The 19,761-nt window shown below is 35.8% G+C and overlaps 1 protein-coding gene and 1 pseudogene across 1 annotated transcript; both read right to left on the reverse strand.

The window, feature by feature from the left end:
• Positions 1-8,399: 8,399 nt before the first annotated feature.
• On the reverse strand, positions 8,400-9,875 carry LOC120158311 (transmembrane protein 205-like). The gene is made up of 3 exons (XM_039169186.1): positions 9,571-9,875; positions 9,268-9,487; positions 8,400-8,783 (listed from the first exon to the last, which is right to left on the reverse strand). The coding sequence occupies exons 1-3, from the start codon at positions 9,774-9,776 to the stop codon at positions 8,568-8,570; spliced, it is 642 nt and encodes a 213-aa protein (XP_039025117.1). The 5' UTR covers positions 9,777-9,875; the 3' UTR covers positions 8,400-8,567.
• A 4,007-nt stretch (positions 9,876-13,882) lies between these two features.
• LOC120158322 lies at positions 13,883-16,289 on the reverse strand (annotated as a pseudogene).
• Between the last annotated feature and the right edge of the window lie 3,472 nt (positions 16,290-19,761).

Consider the following 19,761-nt stretch of genomic DNA (forward strand, 5'->3'; position numbering starts at 1 on the left):
ATGACGTCGATGTTGTCCGAGTATGCCTTCTAGTACTTTTGTATGTCGGCTTTTTAGGTAGAGAGGCCAGACAACCTATTCCTCAGGAGCTAATATTATTGGTAGAGGACCTAAATGCATGAAATATGTTTCCGTGGGGTTCGTATATATGGAAAGCTACCTGGACTAAGTTGTCGTCTGACTTTGATGACCGCAAAAGTTTGCGTGGCGATGGGTCGAAATACACTTTGTCAGGCTTTGTTTGGGCCTTTAAGGTAAGATTTTCTATATAATGTTTTCAAAATTATAATTAATTATTTAACAATTACTAATGTTTGTTATTATATTGTTTGTAGATTTGGATATTTGAGGCTTTCCCCAGCATGCGGACATATGCATTAAAAACTTCAAATGATATTCCTAGAGCTATTTCCTGGAAGAGGAAACGTCTGTTGGATTGGGAAGACTTAATACCATATGCGACAATAAATAATGTAAGTTAACACAAATACTATCATATATAAACAAGTTATTAATAGTAGACGTTTAACTTTGTTTGAGTTTTTATATTTTTAGGAGGCCAACACTCCATTACAGAGACTGACACCCACGGAGGCTAAGCTTGCCACTGATTGGTGGTAAGCTAGTCAGCGTTTTTTTGATGGCACGAATGATGAGCAGCCTCCACTTCCTCCACTTCGAGAGCCATCACCTCACCCAGAGCCATCACCTGATCGACCTGACTATACACCTCTACAACGAGAGCCATCACCTATCCCGTCACATCATCGAGCCTCTTCTCCACCACCACCTCATGATAGGCGACCGACAAAGATGCCACGACTTCTATCTCCCTGTTCTCCACCTCCACGGGATGAGTCAAGGGAGTTACGTGATGAGGTCAATACCTTGCGTGAGGAGATCGGTACTCTACGCGATAACGATAGTGCATGGCGTGTGGAGGTATCTACTTTACGTGGTGAGGTTGCCACTCTACGTGAGATGGTAGTATCGTTGCAGAATGAGGTTCATACTCTACGCAACGAGGTAAGTTTAAGATTTTCCATATTTAACTTGATGATAAATTTACTCGTAATTTCACTTAGATTGCTTAGTAAATTTATTCGGTTGCTGCCATACTGCTAAACTGTTTATTCTTTAACACTGTGAAGTTAGTATTTGTTTTTGTTTTCACTGTTTAAATATCATGTCTGTTTATTTACTGATTTTTTAATTATTTAGCGGCCCGATAAGATGGATGCTTTACGTCGGGTTTTTCTTGCACGACGGAGTTCATGCATCAGATGGCGTGCACGTGCTATTAAGTCTCCGTACACCCCAATAGTGCGAAGACACCGCAAGAAGAAGCCCGACTCGCCTGTCATCCCTCAAGAGTCCACTCCTATCGTTGAAGAGGCCTCTATCATTCCTTGAGAGTCCCCTCCCACCGTTCAAGAGGCCACTGTCATCGTTGAAGAGGTCCCTCCCACCATTCAAGAGCCCGATTCACATGGCGTCATATGTAAGATTCTTGAGAAACCCTCTGACGTGTCGTACATGATGGATAAGAGTTGGCTCTCGTATGAGTTACCGGCCAGTACCATTCCGGTATCTGAAGTGGAGAGGAGACAACTACCGGACACAATTTTGGATAACACCCTTTGGGCTAAGACCGCAGTTGATTTTTATCTACATGAGCGGAGCCAGGGGTGTTTCACTGACATATGCAAGCTCAACGATGATATCTATTTGTTGCTTGATCGGTCTTGGTGGGGCGTATTATTAGGGGTCGAAGACAATGGTTATTTCGATGGAGGGGTAAGTCTTATATTTTTCTTATATTTCAATTTGATTATTTTTTTTAAAATTTATGTAAGTCACTAATATATGTCTTTTTTTGTAAAATAGCATATCGATGCGTGGGTGTCACGTCTTCTAATAATTAGGAAACTTAAGAAAAATAAAAGAAATACACGATATACAATTATGCCGACGTCTTTTAACGCCGTTCACTTGAAGAATCAACGAGATGAATTATTTGCGTTGGGCAATGGACAAGCTAAACTTTATCCTGCATGGTGGGAGGTAGATAAGGTTAGTATTTATTTTAGATTGAGTTTAAAGGTATTCATAAATAAGTGCGCAAATGAATGAATTATTACTTATGATTGCATGTGTTTATCCCTGTTTTGGAAAGTAAACATTGGCTTCTCGTCGAGCTTCAGCTCCTATCCCTTAAGGCAATAGTATATGACAGCATGATAAATTACATATCATTGGCTGATTTAAGAGATATTATTAAAGGATGGAGCTCTCATTTGGCTAAATTCTTGGATGCGATAAATTATTGGACTCGTTCTGGAAACAAGAAGCCAAAGAAGGTCAATATTACAGTTAGCAGAGACGAGACCGCACCACAATAAACAAAGAAAGCTAGAGGGGATTGTGGTCCTCTCGTATGCATGTGCTTGGAGCGTTTGACGACAGGAAGTACACTTTTTCTACCTCCCACCGATAGAGATAGAGGTGCAGTAGGCTTGTGGTTTCGGTATTTTATGGCTAGAGCGATATATGCGAGACGCTGCCTACCTGCATCCGCGTTATGAAAGTGTCCATAAACAATTGGTAAGTTTATAGGCTTTTGGTTTGAAAATGTTTGGTTAAGTACCTAGAATTCAATAATTTGCTGTTTGTAGGTTTTAGATGTGTAGAAAGTGTTGTTTGAGCAAATGTTTAGTTTCTGCAGGTTAATCTCAGAAGTGAGCTGCGTGAAAATGATGTATGGCTGCAAAAGTTGATTCAATAGTAGATGAGGAAATAAGAATTATTGCTTATTTTTTGATTATTTAATTGATTTGTAAAAGTTGATTTGTTTAATTGATGTGAACATAATTCTTATTTGTTCTTGTTTAATTGATTGAAATGTAATGGTTGATTTTGTTGATTTCAATCTGCATTATGTTGAAGGCAAAAATGACTATCGCAATGCGAAATGAAAATCACAACAAGAGAATTGCAATGCGAAATTAAAATCGCAACGACAAAATCACAACGCGAAACTAAAATCGCAACGCGAAACTAAATTCGCGTTGCGATTTTCATTTCACATTGCGATTCCCTCGTTGCGATTTTCATTTCGCATTACGATTCTCTCGTTGCGATTTTCATTTCGCATTGCGATAGTCATTTCCGCGTTGCGATTTTCATTTCGCATTGCGATTCTCTCGTTGTGATAGTAATTTCCGCGTTGCAATAGACATTAAGATGATTGCGAACGTCATTTCCGTGTTGCGATAGTCAAATGAATGCCTAATAAGTGATAACAACTGAACAGATCATAGCAATTTTCAAACTCAAGTTACTAATACATGCCTAACTGAAAATGTTAAAAGTTCAAACATAAAATCCACATAATACAACGTTTGCATTTAAAAATCACCTAAGTTAACAGTCCCAAAAGTGAAGCCGGTTGTGATTGGGATTTTAAAGATGATTGCGATTTTGATTGCCTTTTGCTTGACACCATATGAGCTTTGGATTTTGATGAGGATCCATATTTTGGTAGAGGAAAAGATGATTGTGATGGCACTGGTGATCCACATGTCAACCTTGTATGACCACTTTCCTTGCACCGACTACATGTTGATCTCTTCTTCTCTTCACCCTTAGACGGTATACGATCGTGACTTTTTTGGTCGGCCAGGTAGCCTTCTATCTATGGCTGGTGGCAAAACTGTTTGTAAGTCATCTGGTATGTCCCACTCAGAAGGATGTGGAATAGGGTAGACAATCTCGCCATAAGTTCGTCGATATACTTCTGTAGAGTAGCAATCCATAGCGTATGCGCTTGAATCATCTTGGTTTAGATGAAGAGAAACTTTTATAACATGGCCACACGGATAACCAGATATTTGCTATTTCATACAACTACACGTCTTTGCATTTAGATCGACAAGCCCATTTAAGTTATTATCCAGTACTTCAAACAAAGTGTTTGAACATGGTTCAACTCTCCATGACGTTGACTTCACAACAAGTTTCGTTATCTTTTTTTCTGTCCATGGTGTAACACGATGTTCTAATGTTCCTGTAAATTTAAATAAATAATACTTAGTAAAATATATGATAAGTTACGAATTTAAAGAAATAATACCTGCATGGTTTCTTTTCTTGTAGTACCACTGTTGAATAGAGGCTCGAAAAAACTCCATTAACATAGTAATGGGTAATTTCCGGGAATGACGACTTAGAGCGTTGATTGATTCTGCACTATTAGACGTCATGAAACCATATCTTGCTCCAAGTTGATGTACTCTTGACCATCTTTGAAATCCGACATCTTCTAGTGTTTGAGCACACTGAGGCAAAACACGTCTTAAACAGTTTATATGCTTATTAAAATCCACTTCCCGATAAGCTTTTACAGCCTTCCAGTATATCCATTTGTGATTTTTTATACCAGCAGACCTTGATTTTAGATTTCTATACAAATGAACACCACAAAGTCCATGAAAAGCATTTGGGAAACACCTTCTAACAGCGTTGTCAATTGAGTTTGCCCTATCGGATATGATTGTCAGATTGCTAATAGGACCTATGCAATCCCTAAGATGCCCCATAAACCATGTCCATGAATCAGAGGTTTCAGATTTGCCAACCCCGTAAGCTATTGGCAGTATCCCATTGTTAGCATCCATGGCTACTGCTAATAAGTTTACTCCAAGGTATCGACCTTTTAAATGTGCTCCGTCAACTATAATAACTGGGCGCATGCAATTAATAAACGAACGAATCTACAAAATCATATAAACAAGAAATATAATCATTTGAATGTGAAATACATGTAACTAACAAAAATGAGTCAACAAAATTATATTGATTTACTAACCGCAGCACCAATGGCGATAAACAATAACTCAAAGCGTCCATCTCTATCTGTTTTGATATGAGTTACCGACCCAGGATTTTTCAGCTTTAAATTGTGACAATAAGCCGGCAGTTGGGCAAACGATGCTTCTGGCGACCCCCTCAACAATTCCAAGGCATAACATTTGGCTCTCCAAGCTTGAGAATATGAGATACTAATCTTGAACCGAGCATTCATGTCAGTCATAATTTCATGTCCCCGATATACCCTTCCATTCAAAAACATTAACTCAGCCAGAAAACCACCCAACACCTTTTTGTTTGCCTGTCTATGGTGAGGAAAAACTTGGGTTCTTGAACATGTATGTTTATCAATAAAAGTCCTAACTTGAAACATTTCGCAATCTTTTATCCTCTTTGCAATCATACGCCACATACAGTTTTTGTCAATCATACACCTTGTTTCGAAACGATCTTTGCTTGATTTGTTAACTTTTAGTTGATAGCCATCTTCCACACATTTCGTATACAAAGCTATCTTCAAGTCTTCCTTTGTATCAAAACAATCATCTTTCTTGATATGAATAATTTTTGTGTAACAATCAACTGCTATCTTTACCAACTCTTCTTCCGGTATCTGAAGTAATTCTGGCATATTCCAGTTATACTCTCGTGGCATTTTCTTCGGGGACTTTTCTTTGGGGATTTCTTCTTCTTCTTTTTCTTATTCAGTGTTATATGAATTACAGAATGGATGTTCAACATGTTCATTTACAGTCGTAACTTCCTCCTCATTATCATCAACAACATCTTCCTCGGCAACGGTTGTTTCATCATCAAAATTCGGGTATTGACCAATATCAAAATCATTACACGCAGGGTTTGTTTCTTCTTCTGAAAAATCATCAAAATCCGAGTATTGACCAAGATCAACGTCCGGGTATTGACCAAGATCAAATTTCGAATACTGACTAGTACTCACAATTTTTTCTGTTGGCTCATCATCGTCTAACTGGTCAATACGAAAACCGGAATTTGGTGCTGAAAGTTGATTGGGATTTGGATTAGGGAAAGATTGTGGGTTTTGAGATTGTGTTTGGTATTGGAAATATGGTGAAACAATATTTGCTTGGTGATGAAATTGTGGTAGAACCATTAAATTTTGAGCACCATAAACTGGGGTTTAAAAACTTAATTGATTACTACCCGCTACTGACCCAACTTCACTACTTCTAGGTTCAACAACATACAATGTAACATCATCACTTGAAACACTAATGTAAGCAATGAATCGTTCAACATCTTCATTGTCGGTTAACAAATAAACTTTACCATTTCTCTGATAAGATAGCCTAAATCCACTTAGGGGCTCTAAATTCAATTTATTTGCAACATGTAACATTAGAGTTTCATAAGTTAACTTTTTTAATGACAGTTTTAGTTGAAGATTCATGGGTAAAGGCATATATTGTAAAACACCATGAACATTCTCCCATGACCCTCCAAAACACAAATTTATCCAAACATGATCAACATTAGATGATTTCATTATTGTAAATTAATTTACTAAACAAACGAGCTGCAAAACTAAAACCTGTTGCCGGATGGGGAAGGATGTCGTTGGATATAGGAACGGATGTCGCCGGAGAGAGTGATAGATGGAGATGGAATGAGTTGCGATTTAGGGATTTAGGTTATGAGTTGCTGCTGCTGCGTAGTTATATACCCAAAACATTTGTGTTGCGAAATTAAAACATGTTGCGAATTCAGAAATCGAGTTGCGAATTTGAAATTCAGTATTGCGATAGTCAGAATCTCGTTGCGATTTACAGATTCGCATTGCGATTTACAGATTCGCATTGCGATTTACGTATTCGCATTGCGATTTACGTATTCACATTGCGATTTACGGATACGCATTGCGATTTACATATTCTCGTTGCGATTTCCGCGTTGCGATTTACGTATTCTTGTTGCGATTTTACGTATTGTCGTTGCGATTTCCGCGTTGCGATTTACGTATTCTTGTTGCGATTTTACGTATTGTCGTTGCGATTTACGGATACGCGTTGCGATTTTACGGATACGCGTTGCGATTTTACGGATCCTCGTTGCGATAGTCAGAATCGCGTTGCGATTTATATGTTCGCGTTGCGATTTTCATATTCGCGTTGCGATTCTGGAAAATCGCAATGCGAATTTGTACTATCGCATTGCGATTCTTCATAATCGCGTTGCGATTTTGGGGACTGATTTGCGATCCTGAAGATCGCGTTGCGATTTTTATTTCGAATTACGATTTTGTTGGTCATTTTGACAAATCCAAAAAAAGTTAGTTAAAATCGTATATTATAAGGCATTTTTTTATCACTGATGTTGTTTTCTCTTAAAAAAATGTTCACACAATTGATACTTCCTCGTAAATAACGAACTAAACTTAACCCGCTTGATTTAATTTGTGTGTTATGCACTAAATTGCGACTGTAGTTGCGGTTGTTGTGATTATGGTTCTAGGGTCATAAGTACAGAGGTTATGAACGTTCCGACGTGATTTGTTATTTTAAAAGATTATATTTATAGATTACAAATACAATTACGATATCATGATGACTTTAGAAAATATTATTAACGATCGCTATTCCATGCTGCAATCACAGTTTATTTTTATGACTACAGCTCAGGGAGAGGACCGGGCTGTTTCCTTGCCTTACGGAATAGGGCAAGAGATCCTAGAATAGTTGATCTAAACATCGCTGCCCGATTCTAAACCCTTTTAGTATTCCCTGTGGTAGAGGACAATGGACTGGCTTTGAACTTTTGAGGTTAACCAATCTGTGGCCTTTTACTATTCTTCCTCTAAAATGGATTCAGCGCCAGTAAGAGTAGTGCTTTATTTAGGGCCAAACCATGCCAATGCCGCTGATCTTGCGGTCAATAGGATAAAACTAGAATAATGAAGTTGGGTAATTGACACGGTTCTTCTGTTCAAAGTGTTCTCCAAGAAAAGGCCCAAGGTCTACCTCCACACGTACCCATTAACCGTTGACCAATGAATAAAAGTTGAGAACGAGTATTTGATCAAATCAAGTGGAGGAAAAATCAATTTACACAACTAAAGATTAAAAAAGACATTATTTTAATTTTCATTTTTTAGTATATTTGAAATTTACAAATTCAATCTCAATTCAAGTTTGAAATCTGAACCAAAAATTCAAGTTGACTCGAATAATTCAAAATTAAAAAAAATATTTTTTTGGGGGGATCAAATAGAGTTTTACACAATCCTATCGATGACAGTTAAACAGTTTGAGTTACAGTTTTGCTAGGTTGCCACAAACCAGGAAAACCATCCTACCAAGTATCACTATCAGTGCATTATCAAAATAAACAAAAGCATGGCAAGGGTTGGATGATCCAAAAAGACTAAATCAGTGCGATCAAAGCTTATTTATGCAGTAGTAGTTAGGTAGATAGCCAAGATAAACCAAGCTAACCAACCGCAATGTACTCAAATAATAATTTCATTAAGAAAAAGTCTAACCTCACCACCCTACTTGACATGAAACAACATTTCATTTTGTTCATTTATTTTAAAGCGACCTAATAACACTGAATCCTCTTTACTAACATTCGATTCAGTTTTACATTTATCCAAGGGGAAACATTAAGTATAGATCATCAGTTCAATCTATAACCAGAATGCAAATTTAGAACTTGGACAACTACAGATTGAGCTTACCAGCTAAGTACCACGAGTGCATGGCAAGGCTGCCAAAGGACATAATATTTGCAAGGGAAGATAACCCATGAATCATTCCGAATTTCTTGTTCATTGCTGCAAGTTTTGGATTAGACTTTGCAACTTCCTGATTCTTCGTCCATCCAATTTCATCACCAATGTTCGCTTCTCTTTCCACTTTGTGCCTTTGCTTCATCATCTGCATGATCATACATATACATATTCATACCACAAAAGCATTGCATATACACAACTGCAATTCAGCAAGTCAACAAGCAAACCAAAATAAAAAAACAAAAGCTCTTCTTAGAAATGCAGCAAATAAACGACCTAAAATGAACCAAATAATCTACTCGAGATTCCTGACAAAATGTTAGAGAAAACCAGAAAATGCTCAAAGCCATAGATCTTATGGATTCAACACAAGCATCCAATCATCTAAATCTTATACCAATACTCTCAAAAGTAGTAAGGTATTCTAAATTCTCATACAAATAAAAGACATCAAAATTTAAACATTTTAGAAAGTAAAATTTGGATTTTTCTTGTTCCCTTCTTTAGCCAACCAGCTGAAACCCTATAAATGAAATTGAACTTAGCACATTTTGATTAGCTAACTTGACAACGCGGAATTCAAATTTCTATGATCGACAAGAATTAGATAAACTCGACCAAAAAATTACCTCAATGGTCATGGGAGTAAAAACGAACAAATTGGAGAGATTGAAAGCAAATGCAGAAACCAAAAAACCAAGCTGGTACTTCTCAGGCGACGTCGCTGACTTCCAGGGATGCATATAACCAAACGCCGCCACCGAAATGGCACAACAAACCCCGACCATTGAGAAATAAGCCGGGAACATCTTGCTTTGAAGATTACCAAATTGATGCCTCGGCAGATTCCTAAGCATTTAAAAATAACAAAATCTTGATTACTCGAAGGAAATGTTTTTAAATGCAATTAAGATGGTGATGGAAGAGCATACTTGAACATGATGATACCGCCGATGAAAGTGACCCAAAGGGCGGCGCCAAAGGCGGTTGCGAAGCTGAGGAGATGAGCCAGCTTAATGAAAGTGGAGAGACTGGGAGAATTTGAACCGTCCGATTTTGATCCGAAAGTCTCCGGCGAGAATATTACCCCGACAGCTAAGAAAGCCACCGCCGTTAGGAATCTTGTTATCCAAGCCATATCTCCGATCTTCTAGAATATTCAATATAGTGAATAAAAAATGGGAAACTTTTTTTCATTTTCGTCTTTTAATATTTTAAAGTGTGGACTTCTTTCTTCATTGCTAGACAGCTGGTTGGAGGTTGGTGGCGCTTTCATGAATTTTTAAATAGGAATAAACCAAGCTTTAGTCCCTCAACTTTTAAACTTTTTCTATTTAATCTAAGAATGTCATACTTTTCTCATTTTAAAAATTTGGGTGGTGTGATACTATAAAATTATCACTTTTTAAGTGAATATCAGAAGATAAAAACTCAAATTCAAAGATTGATGTAAACTATATTCAAATTATGAAAAACTATCCAGTTAAGAAATCAAAAGATATTTTATACTACCTTTTAAACAAGTTACAAAATGTGCTATTATCGTTTTAATTTGAAGAAGTTACAAAAAAAAATGTTTTTTTATGGTCACAAAATCATATAAAATTGAATAATCTATTTCAAACATTGGTAAATTACGTGTTTAATATCTAAACTATCAGTTTTGGTCTATTTCAGTACCTAAACTTTCAATTTTTTCAAAATCATACCTAAAGTTTAGTTTTTGTTTCATTTTAGTATCTTGGTCAAAATTTAACGTTAAGTCTTGAATTTTTTTTGAAAGTTTAGGTACTATAACTGGCCGAAATTGATAGTTTAGCTACTAAGTGTATGGATGGAAAACGGGCGGGGCGGGTGCAGATACCCCATCCCCATATCCACATTATATTTTCGTATCCACACCTACCCACCACCCATGACGGCTAAATTTTTTAAATCAACACTCGCCCACGCAGGTACATTCTGAAATCTACACCCGCCCATGTGGAACCTTGTAACCACTGAAAAAATGACACGTGACACTTTAATTTTTTTTTAAAAAAAACTCATTTCCCCTTATTTTGACAAAAAATATAACACATACTTATACCGGTGTAAGTATTTGTTATATGTTTTTGTCAAAATATGGAGGAAATGGTTTTTTTAATAAAAAAAATAAAATATATATATATATATATTTATAAAGTGTCATGTGTCATTTTTTCAATGGTCATAAGGTTCCATGTCATTTTTCGTGACGGAAGTGGGTAAGCCTGTTAACGGCAGAAAACACCGTGTATGAAATCAAGAATTTTAAAACATTATGAATGAAACTGAGAATTTGATATACTTCATGTATGAATGAGATAATTAATCCAATTGATAATGGTCTAAAATTTATACAATGGGTAATTAGTGGGCGGGCGAATGCAGTGCAGGCGGATATGAGGAGGGTAAGGTCTTAAACCAATCACCTACCCACTACCCATGACGGGTATGACTTTTTACATCCATAACTGCCCACTACCTACTAAACTTATACTCACCCCCTGCCCGAATTGAAGCGAGTGCGGTGTAAAATCCACGAAATTATACCCATCTGTCATCCCTAACTAAGTGTGTTAAGTATTGAACAATGGGGTACTAAAATGAAACAAAAACTAAATATTAGGTATGGTTTTGAACAACGGGTATTAAAATAAAATAAAAATTAAACATTAGGTATGATTTTGAAAAAAAAATAAAAGTTTAAGTACTAAAAAAGACCAAAACTGATAGTTTAGGTATTAAATATATAATTTACCCTATAAATATTCATAATATTATTAATACTTTTTAGAGAATTACCTAATTATTTTATACTCGGACCGCTGGATCAACCAACGCAGATCAACAGTCACATATTTTTGAACACTCCTGCCTAGGACTGAGAAGGTTGTGGATGAATATATATTACACCTAATACCTAATAGTTATCTTCGAACAACCCATTCGGACGTATCTTAGAATATGACCATCAAATAATCTATTCAAATACATCTTTAGAGACAACCAATAGTTAATCTATCGAGACATAATTTTCGGACACTTTGAACATATTCCCATGAAAGGTCCTCCAAAGGCTGTTTTTAGCTACAACTTGTCCGACAAATGGACTTAATAACGTTGAAGTCCAATCTCAATCACTACATTATTTCATAGCAAGATACAAGCCCAATCATAATATTGAACTATTTAGATTAATATAATCGTTCTCTGTCTCTGACCTACAATCTTCATCCGAGACGTGATACATCTAAAGTGTAAAAGACCCTAGATTTAAAGATAGGAGGATATTAACCCTCTTCAACCATTCATTTCTCCTTTTCCATTTTTCCCATCACTCCCACCATCATATCTAACAATTTTCCGTCTTTTGCTAATTGCGCCTTAGTCTTTTCTATTAACTCACCCCCTCTGTTTTTGCTCTTTTAAAAACTATACAAGTTTCATTCGAGTTTCTTTACAATCATATTTTCATGATTTCCAATTATTTTACTTTTTATATGTTATATGAATGATTATTTGTTCGTTAGTGCATAGAGCCATAGACTAGCTGTATATAATCACTCATTACTTTCAAGTAAAGAAGTTTAATTGTACGTGAATGATAATCATAATATAACAATTTTATGTTTTTAAAGCGAAGATATGATGGGTTGGTAAAAGGTTAATTCCTTGTTTTACGTGCGATGGTGATTCCTCGTTTGGTTCCCACGAAAGTAAACGAGGGAAAAAAAGAGTTAATTAATATTAAACTCTTTTAATGTAAAGTACTAAACGAGGGAAAAAAAGGAGTTAATTAATATTAAACTCTTTTAATGTAAAGTACAAAAACAACGTACGTTTCATAAATATAATATATATCTTCTAAAACTTTGATGATTACTACAGTGAATAAAGAAAACGGATGAAACCAGGTTCTCTGATGAACAAAAGTGTAATACAGTATTAACCTAACAGCTTTATTGATACAAACTCCCTCGCACGCAATTATGTACATTGAGGATTGCAACTGAGAATAAGGGTGCGTTTGGTTCACGGAATGTAAGATTATTAGTGGGAATAAAAGATTACCAGGGAATAGGATTACTAGGAATTTGTATTTTGTGTTTGGTTGGTTTAGCAGGAATGTCAGATTACCTTGTTTGGTTAAAGGAATAAAAGATTATTGGAATGTATATTTGACCAAATTGTCCTTATTATATATTTGTATAATATTACAAATTGTAAAATATTTATATATTTTTTTAAAAAAAATTAAATTCATAATATTTATATAATTTTTTTTACAAAATTAAAAATATAAAAAAGGTTTAATGAAATGGTAAATTTTTTTTAACCCCTGAATTTCATATAAAATTTTAATTATAGACTTTTTTTTTTGCAAATCTAAAATAATTTAAGAATAAATTTGTAATTTCACATTCGTAAAATTTTTATTATTCTATGACAGAAGAAAGATATTTTTTTTAAAAAATAGAAATTTAAGGGTATTTTAGTCCAAAACGCAGATAATGTTACAATACCTAAGTGAATAGAAATAATGACATTCCTGATAATATACCCCAAAAATCTATTATTGGTAATAAAATATTACCGAAAATAAAATTCCTGACTAATCAAACATGAGAATATGAGATTCTCATCCCACAATCCTTGAACCAAACCCCTCTAAGTATTTTTGCATGCCTCCAAGAACACAATTGATGGCGCATGAATTGACATCACTTTTACAAAAAGCGGCTTTGCTTTTGTTTTGGCAGAGACCAGATTCGAAAGTACCTGACTTGACATTGTCAAGTTTCAGTTCAATATAGGCCACGTTTAAACAACGAAGCCATGAAATAAAACCCCACATAATGTAAAAACATTTGGTGTGGAACTAGCAAATACAAAATCGAGTGGAATATCATACATGTCAGTCTGCAGAAAAAATATCTAGTGTAAATCTAAACATGTTAATCCATTAAGTTGAATTCGAAATGGAAAAAGAACGTTTTAGGCTAAGCTGCCTAAGCAAATGTACCCAAAAGTAGAAATTCAATTATGAAAATTTCTGTACATATGGTACATAAAAACGTCTAGGAAGAAAGGTGAAGACAAAATTTTTCGACTGGTTAATTTTTTTTTCATTTTTTTTGTGAAGAGATTCATCCGCCGGTAAACGCTTCCAGTAAATTTTTAATCTTTGATCTGACAGTGAAGTGGTGGTCTAAGAAATAATCAGCAGCTCAGTGCTTCATACTTCATTGGAAGTTGACGATTAAACCCTACTTGTGATAGCAATTTCCCAACCGCTGCAAGATCCCTGCAAAAAACTCCTTGAAACGTATTTTCATCTGAGGAATTAGTTGAAGAAGCGAGATTAGCTTTGGGTTCTATATTAGAGTTTGAATCTTGCGTTTGCGGCACTTGAATTGTTGCATGTTTTGCTTGTTGCAGAGCACTAGCAGCTTTCTTCCTAGTGATAGCTGCTTCTTCATCCATTATTGTAGAAATCACGCTGGAATGCCCTTTCTGAAGCAATCTGTAGAGAAGCAAAGCCGACATCTTGGCTCTGTCTTTAACAGAGTCGATATCGAGCTCATCGGCGAACTCACATCGATCTATAAAGTTGGTAGCTTTATCCGGTTTATGCCTTAAACACAGGAGCAAATGTACTCTCTCAAGCTCAGACCTTGAGCTCCCACGTCTCAAACCAATCAATGCATAATAATCAACATTTGCAGTCTCACCAGAAGCAACCCTCTGTTTCAATCGTTGGATTCTAGTGGTTACTACACAAAGTTTCCCTGGAATCTCCCTGTACCGAACGTTGTGTCGCTTCCAGGCATGACCTGGAAGTCTTCTGTCTCGCAAGATGGAATTGTAAAGCAGTTTCAAGTGTTCAAGGTCGTGTAAACAATCGGGTAAACATCGTATTGTTTCGAGAAGCGAGGCCCTGGTATCGAGCGCTTGGATGCAGGATGGATCGAGAGCAAGCGTTTTGTTACAGTCGGCGACTGCCTCCGCTATTCGACCCGAGGCCTTGTAAGCAGAGGCTCGATGCATATAACACTCTGCTAGGAAGCCCAGGAGCGGGGCGGCGACCCTCTACAATTTTGGAGAAATGGCGTATGGCTTCAGAGTATAGGCCAGCATCTAAGGCGGCGATGACAGCGGTTCGACGGCGGATGAGGAATTTGATACATGAAAGAAGTTGGGAAATGTTTTCAAATTCAGAGAGAGGCGTAGGATTGCGACGGGGTGTAGACGGGGGCGTTGTGGCGAAGGAGATGTCAGAATTATTAATGGTGGTAGGGAGAGAGAAGCTATCGTCGGGTAAGCAGATGCTTTCACGGCGGAATGCGGCGGAGGCTAGACGTTTACCGGTTTGGAGGAGTGCCATGGCGTCTTCCATTAGTCCCAAGTGGCAGCATGCTTGGCCTAGAACCAGGTACCTGCATCAAATTTGAGTTCCAGAATTCAACAAAGTTCGGAATTACTTAAATACCCTCGTTTAAAAATTCAAAATAGCCACATCATAATTGGGTTTTTGTTTATTTTTAATATTTTTCGGTTCTTAAATTATCGTTTGTTTTATTTTGTCAAAACAAAATAATTATTATTTTCCTATCGCTTCTGCTAGTTTTATATGATTTTGACAGTCAACTAACAATAACATTTAAAAGTAAAAGTCCAAAAGAGACAAGTTTTAAGAATTTTTTTTCTCATTTGAGTTAGTGCTATGGATGTTTAAGGGCGTATTAAACTCTGATTTAAAGGATTATTGGTTATTTAGTAATAATATAAAAAAGTTGGGTCATTTTTAAGGGTGAATTAGTTGGGAACTCCACGAAGACTGCTGGTTCTACATTTACTTCGATACCAAATAGAACAGAACATCAGAACATGTTGTCCCCTGATGACAACAATTAAACAAACACATACGAAGTTGGACCCAAAAGACAAAAGGAGATGAAATTTACCTCCATTGCCCTTCTTTGTCGCAGTTTTTACTCAACCCAGCCATCACTTTCTTCTTCAAGTCCGAGACAGAGAAACACTTGAAAGACGGGTCACGATCAGGTGAGTCGGAAGACGAGTTGTTAGAAGGGAGAAGCTTGACTCGCTCTCTCGAGAGCGTTTGCGACGAGTTATCCTAGCAAATGGAGCCGGAGCCGGAGTCGTCGGTGGACATCTTGAGACTGGGAATGTAGTCTTGAAGCATGTCAGCAACGTCCTTGAAACGCCTCAGGTACAGCAAAGACCTGACTTTGAGTTCCAGCACGGTCTCTAAACGCGGCGAGATAGCCAATGCTGCGTCGAGAAGATTGAGAGCGGAAAAGATCTCGTCGTGTTCTTGCGTCGCGATAAGGCTCCTTGCATCCTTTACATACTTTTCTACAACCTGCACAGATCAAATGTATATGTATAACTTCATTCTTTTCAAAAAAAAAAAAAAAAAACACCATTTGAGCAAAGCGAAGATCTTTGCAGAAACTGGATAAAAAAGATGGACGAGTTTTTATTTTACCTTTCTATTGCGAACCCACCAGTGTTTCTTCTGATCAATAACAACCAAACATGGAGAAACAGCCATGATCTTTTTAATTCCTCGTTGAAGAAAAAAAATCAATCAATCATTAACATCGCCCCATCTCTCTCAATTAAGAGAAAGAAACGGTGGGAAAATGGAAAGTGAGTGGGGGAGAATGGAGAAAACGTCGCTTTTAAATCTAAACTGATATGAAGATTTAGGAAGTAGTAAATAAGGGAAGTAGTGAAGAGAACAAGGCTCTACAAGAAGGAGGGGGGGGGGGGAATAAAGGAGATTGCCACCTTTGACCTTTTAGAGAGAGCTTTGATCTCTCTCTTCGCTAAGCTACATGGCCTATGACTTTAGGGCCCTAATTCAAAAGATCTTTAAGGCAAAATAGGTAAAATCCACGATATAATATTTTCGAATTTTTTATTTTACGAGATAATGCTTTGGATATATTATTTGTTAAGATATGTGAATTTTACAGTGAGCAAAGATGTCGCCATGCACTCTGGGCGACCAAGGAGTGGATGCATGCATGTGGGAGCTGTGCATGGGCCATGCACAGCGAATTGGTGTAGGTCGCCATAGAGTCCTGGTGATGCAGGGGGATCCGAGACAGATGATGCTGAGCTGTCATATTGCACCTTGATGGCGCTGAGATACCATGAATTGGCAGATCAGCGCAAAGGCGGGAATTGATTGTGACATGTTCCTCATTGGGGTCGTTTTGAGTATGTTTCAGTCTTTTGGCCATAACTTTGGCTACAGATGTCAGGATCGCGCATAAGACTCCAATTCGAAAAGCTCTTTTCGACGCGCACGCTCTTCACATTGAGCCCATGTGGCCTTTTTTCAACCTCAAATTCTGCCGTTTTTCCCTCCGAATCACTAGAATTAGATATTTTTTTACTATTTATGGTAATATTTCGATTTTCAATTAGGAAGTCAATTTAAATTCGATTTAGGCCGGATTTTTTGGAGATTGCCGATTTTATTTCGAATTTCAATTTAGAGTGATTTTCGAGATTTTTCTATTTTTGGCAAAATTCGAATAAAGACGATTTTTGGCTACAACAGTCCGGTTTGTGAACTGATTTTGGCATTATTTGATTTTATAATATTTTATTAAACCCTAGAGACTTTTTTCTCTGGATTTTTTTGCGCAAATTTTCTCTTGTGAATCATCTGTTGGAGCGCCTGCAGGATAATCACTATTCTGTCTGGCGTCACCTGGCGACATGGTAGGTCGCCATGGAGTCCCGTCGACCAAGCTTTGGAGATTCTGCACCACGACCAAGCTTTAACCCTCTGATCCCTCATGCATGCGTTGCATCCATAGCCTCATGCATGCGTTCCATCCATAGCTGGGAGATTCCTGCATCCGTAGCTGCATGCGTTGCATCCATAACTGCATTATTGCAGCGTTAATTTAGCTGTTAAATGCAACAAATATTGATGTTCAATTGCAACCTTTCAATGCTCAATAGTTACACGATTCAATGCTAATATTATTTGCTTCAACAGTCAAATTTAATGACTCTGTCCAATGCTCATTTGCTTTATATAAAGGATATGAGGTTTAGAGTAGAAGTAGAAGCAGAACCAGAAGCATAAACATAAGCACATATAAACTTTGTCGAGAGAAAGAAAAGGAAGAAGAAGAAAAGAAGATAAAGGCTCAAACATAGTTCGTAAGGTAATTTTTATTGTTTAATTTAGTTTATTATATGAAATTATTAGTTTGTTAGTTTAGAGGTTAGGGTAAAACTAAAATTTAGTTAATTAGTTTGTTAGTATAAATTATTAGTTTGTTAGTTTAAGTTATATTATATTAGTTTGTTAGTTTAAGTTATATATTATATTATATAAAAAATTAGTTAATTAGTTTCTTAGTTTAAGTTATTAAATATAAAAAAATATTTAATTAATTTGTTAGTGTCTTTAAACGTATATTAGGTTGTTCGTTGAAGTTATATTATAAAAAAATTTAATTAGTGCTTAATTAGTTTGTTATTTTAACTAAGTTATATTATAATAAAGAAATAGTTTATTAGTTTAAGTTATATTATAATATATTAGATTATATAAAAATTAATTTGTTTAATTTATTGTTGTTTAAAGAAATATTTTGTTTACACATACAGAACATTATTCCACAACATTTGCCCATGTACAGATTGATTCGAAGAAAGAAACAAGAAAGGAAATGAATAAGGCATAAATATGCGGGTAATTTATTATTTTTTGTTGTCCATTTTTTGTTGTTGTGTATGTGTAAATTAGTTTAGTTAGTAAGTTTATATTATATTATATAAACTAATTTATGCGAGATAATTTTCGTTTAAAAAAATATTGTGTTTAAAAATATTTAGTGTTGTTTTAAAAAAAATATTTTGTTTAATTTATATTATATGTGTAAATTAGTAAGGAGTAAAAATTAATTAGTAATCATTACTAAATGATTAGTATCAAATCTAAATCATTAAATATTTATAATAAATAATTATTAGTAATCATGACTAAATCATAATATTATTAAATTATTAAATATCAAATCATTAGATTAATAATAATTATTAAACCATTATTAGTATTATTAGTAATCAATCAATCAAGTTAAATAAAATATTTTATTTGATCGTTAATATAATAGTATATTATATTATATTTAATTATTTAATGATTTATGAAATTATCTTATCTAATTTTTAATCTAAATTTTTTTTATTTGTAGAGAAAATGAGCAACAACTTTTTCACGATTGTCCACTATAATGGACAGATTATGGAAAATGAAGTCGGAGTAGTTTATCAGTCTGAAAAACCAATAAATATGATGTTCAAAAAAGACATCACATTTATAGAAATGAAACATAAGATAGAAAGAAAAATTTGAGCTGTAATTGATGGTTTGAGGTATAAGTTTATGATATGCCCCAACCCAGTCAGATATGCTGCAGTTCCACTTGAAGAAGATGATGATATTGGAACCAGGTTTGGATTACATGAGTCAACCAATATAGCAGTTATTGAGTTATTTGTTGATGTGCGTAACATATGTGATGTTCATGGGTCATCAAGAGGTGTGACTCAAAATCCATATGAAATGGCTTTATATAGTCAGTTTGAGGAGCCGACATACAAGTTCTCGAACAGTTTTATGGCACTATTGGAAAGTGTAAATGAAGTCGGAGGGACATTTGCAGCAGCAGAGTATGAGACAAGAAACATACCGGAATTGGCTGTTGATATTGATGCTGAAAATCGATGGGGAGAAATTCATGATGATTCAAGCGAAGATGAAGAAACCGAAGAACCCATTTTGGGCGACGATGAAAATATTTTCAGTGGAGGTGCAATTGATGAAGTTCCGGCACCGTATAAAGCTACTCCTCACATGTACGAGATAGACTATGATGCGATGAGGGCACCTGAATTCCCAGACATGCCATATTTACCTCCGCACCAAATGACTGAATCATTCGATAATTCTGGTGAATTTTCAGTTGGGGTGCAATTCAGCGAAAAAATGAAGCTACGCTGGCGATTAAAGAGTACAACATCAAATGCCATGTTAA

Source organism: Hibiscus syriacus, unplaced genomic scaffold (assembly GCF_006381635.1).
Source record: "Hibiscus syriacus cultivar Baekdansim isolate YM2019G1 unplaced genomic scaffold, ASM638163v2 tig00111311_pilon, whole genome shotgun sequence".
NCBI lineage: Eukaryota > Viridiplantae > Streptophyta > Magnoliopsida > Malvales > Malvaceae > Hibiscus > Hibiscus syriacus.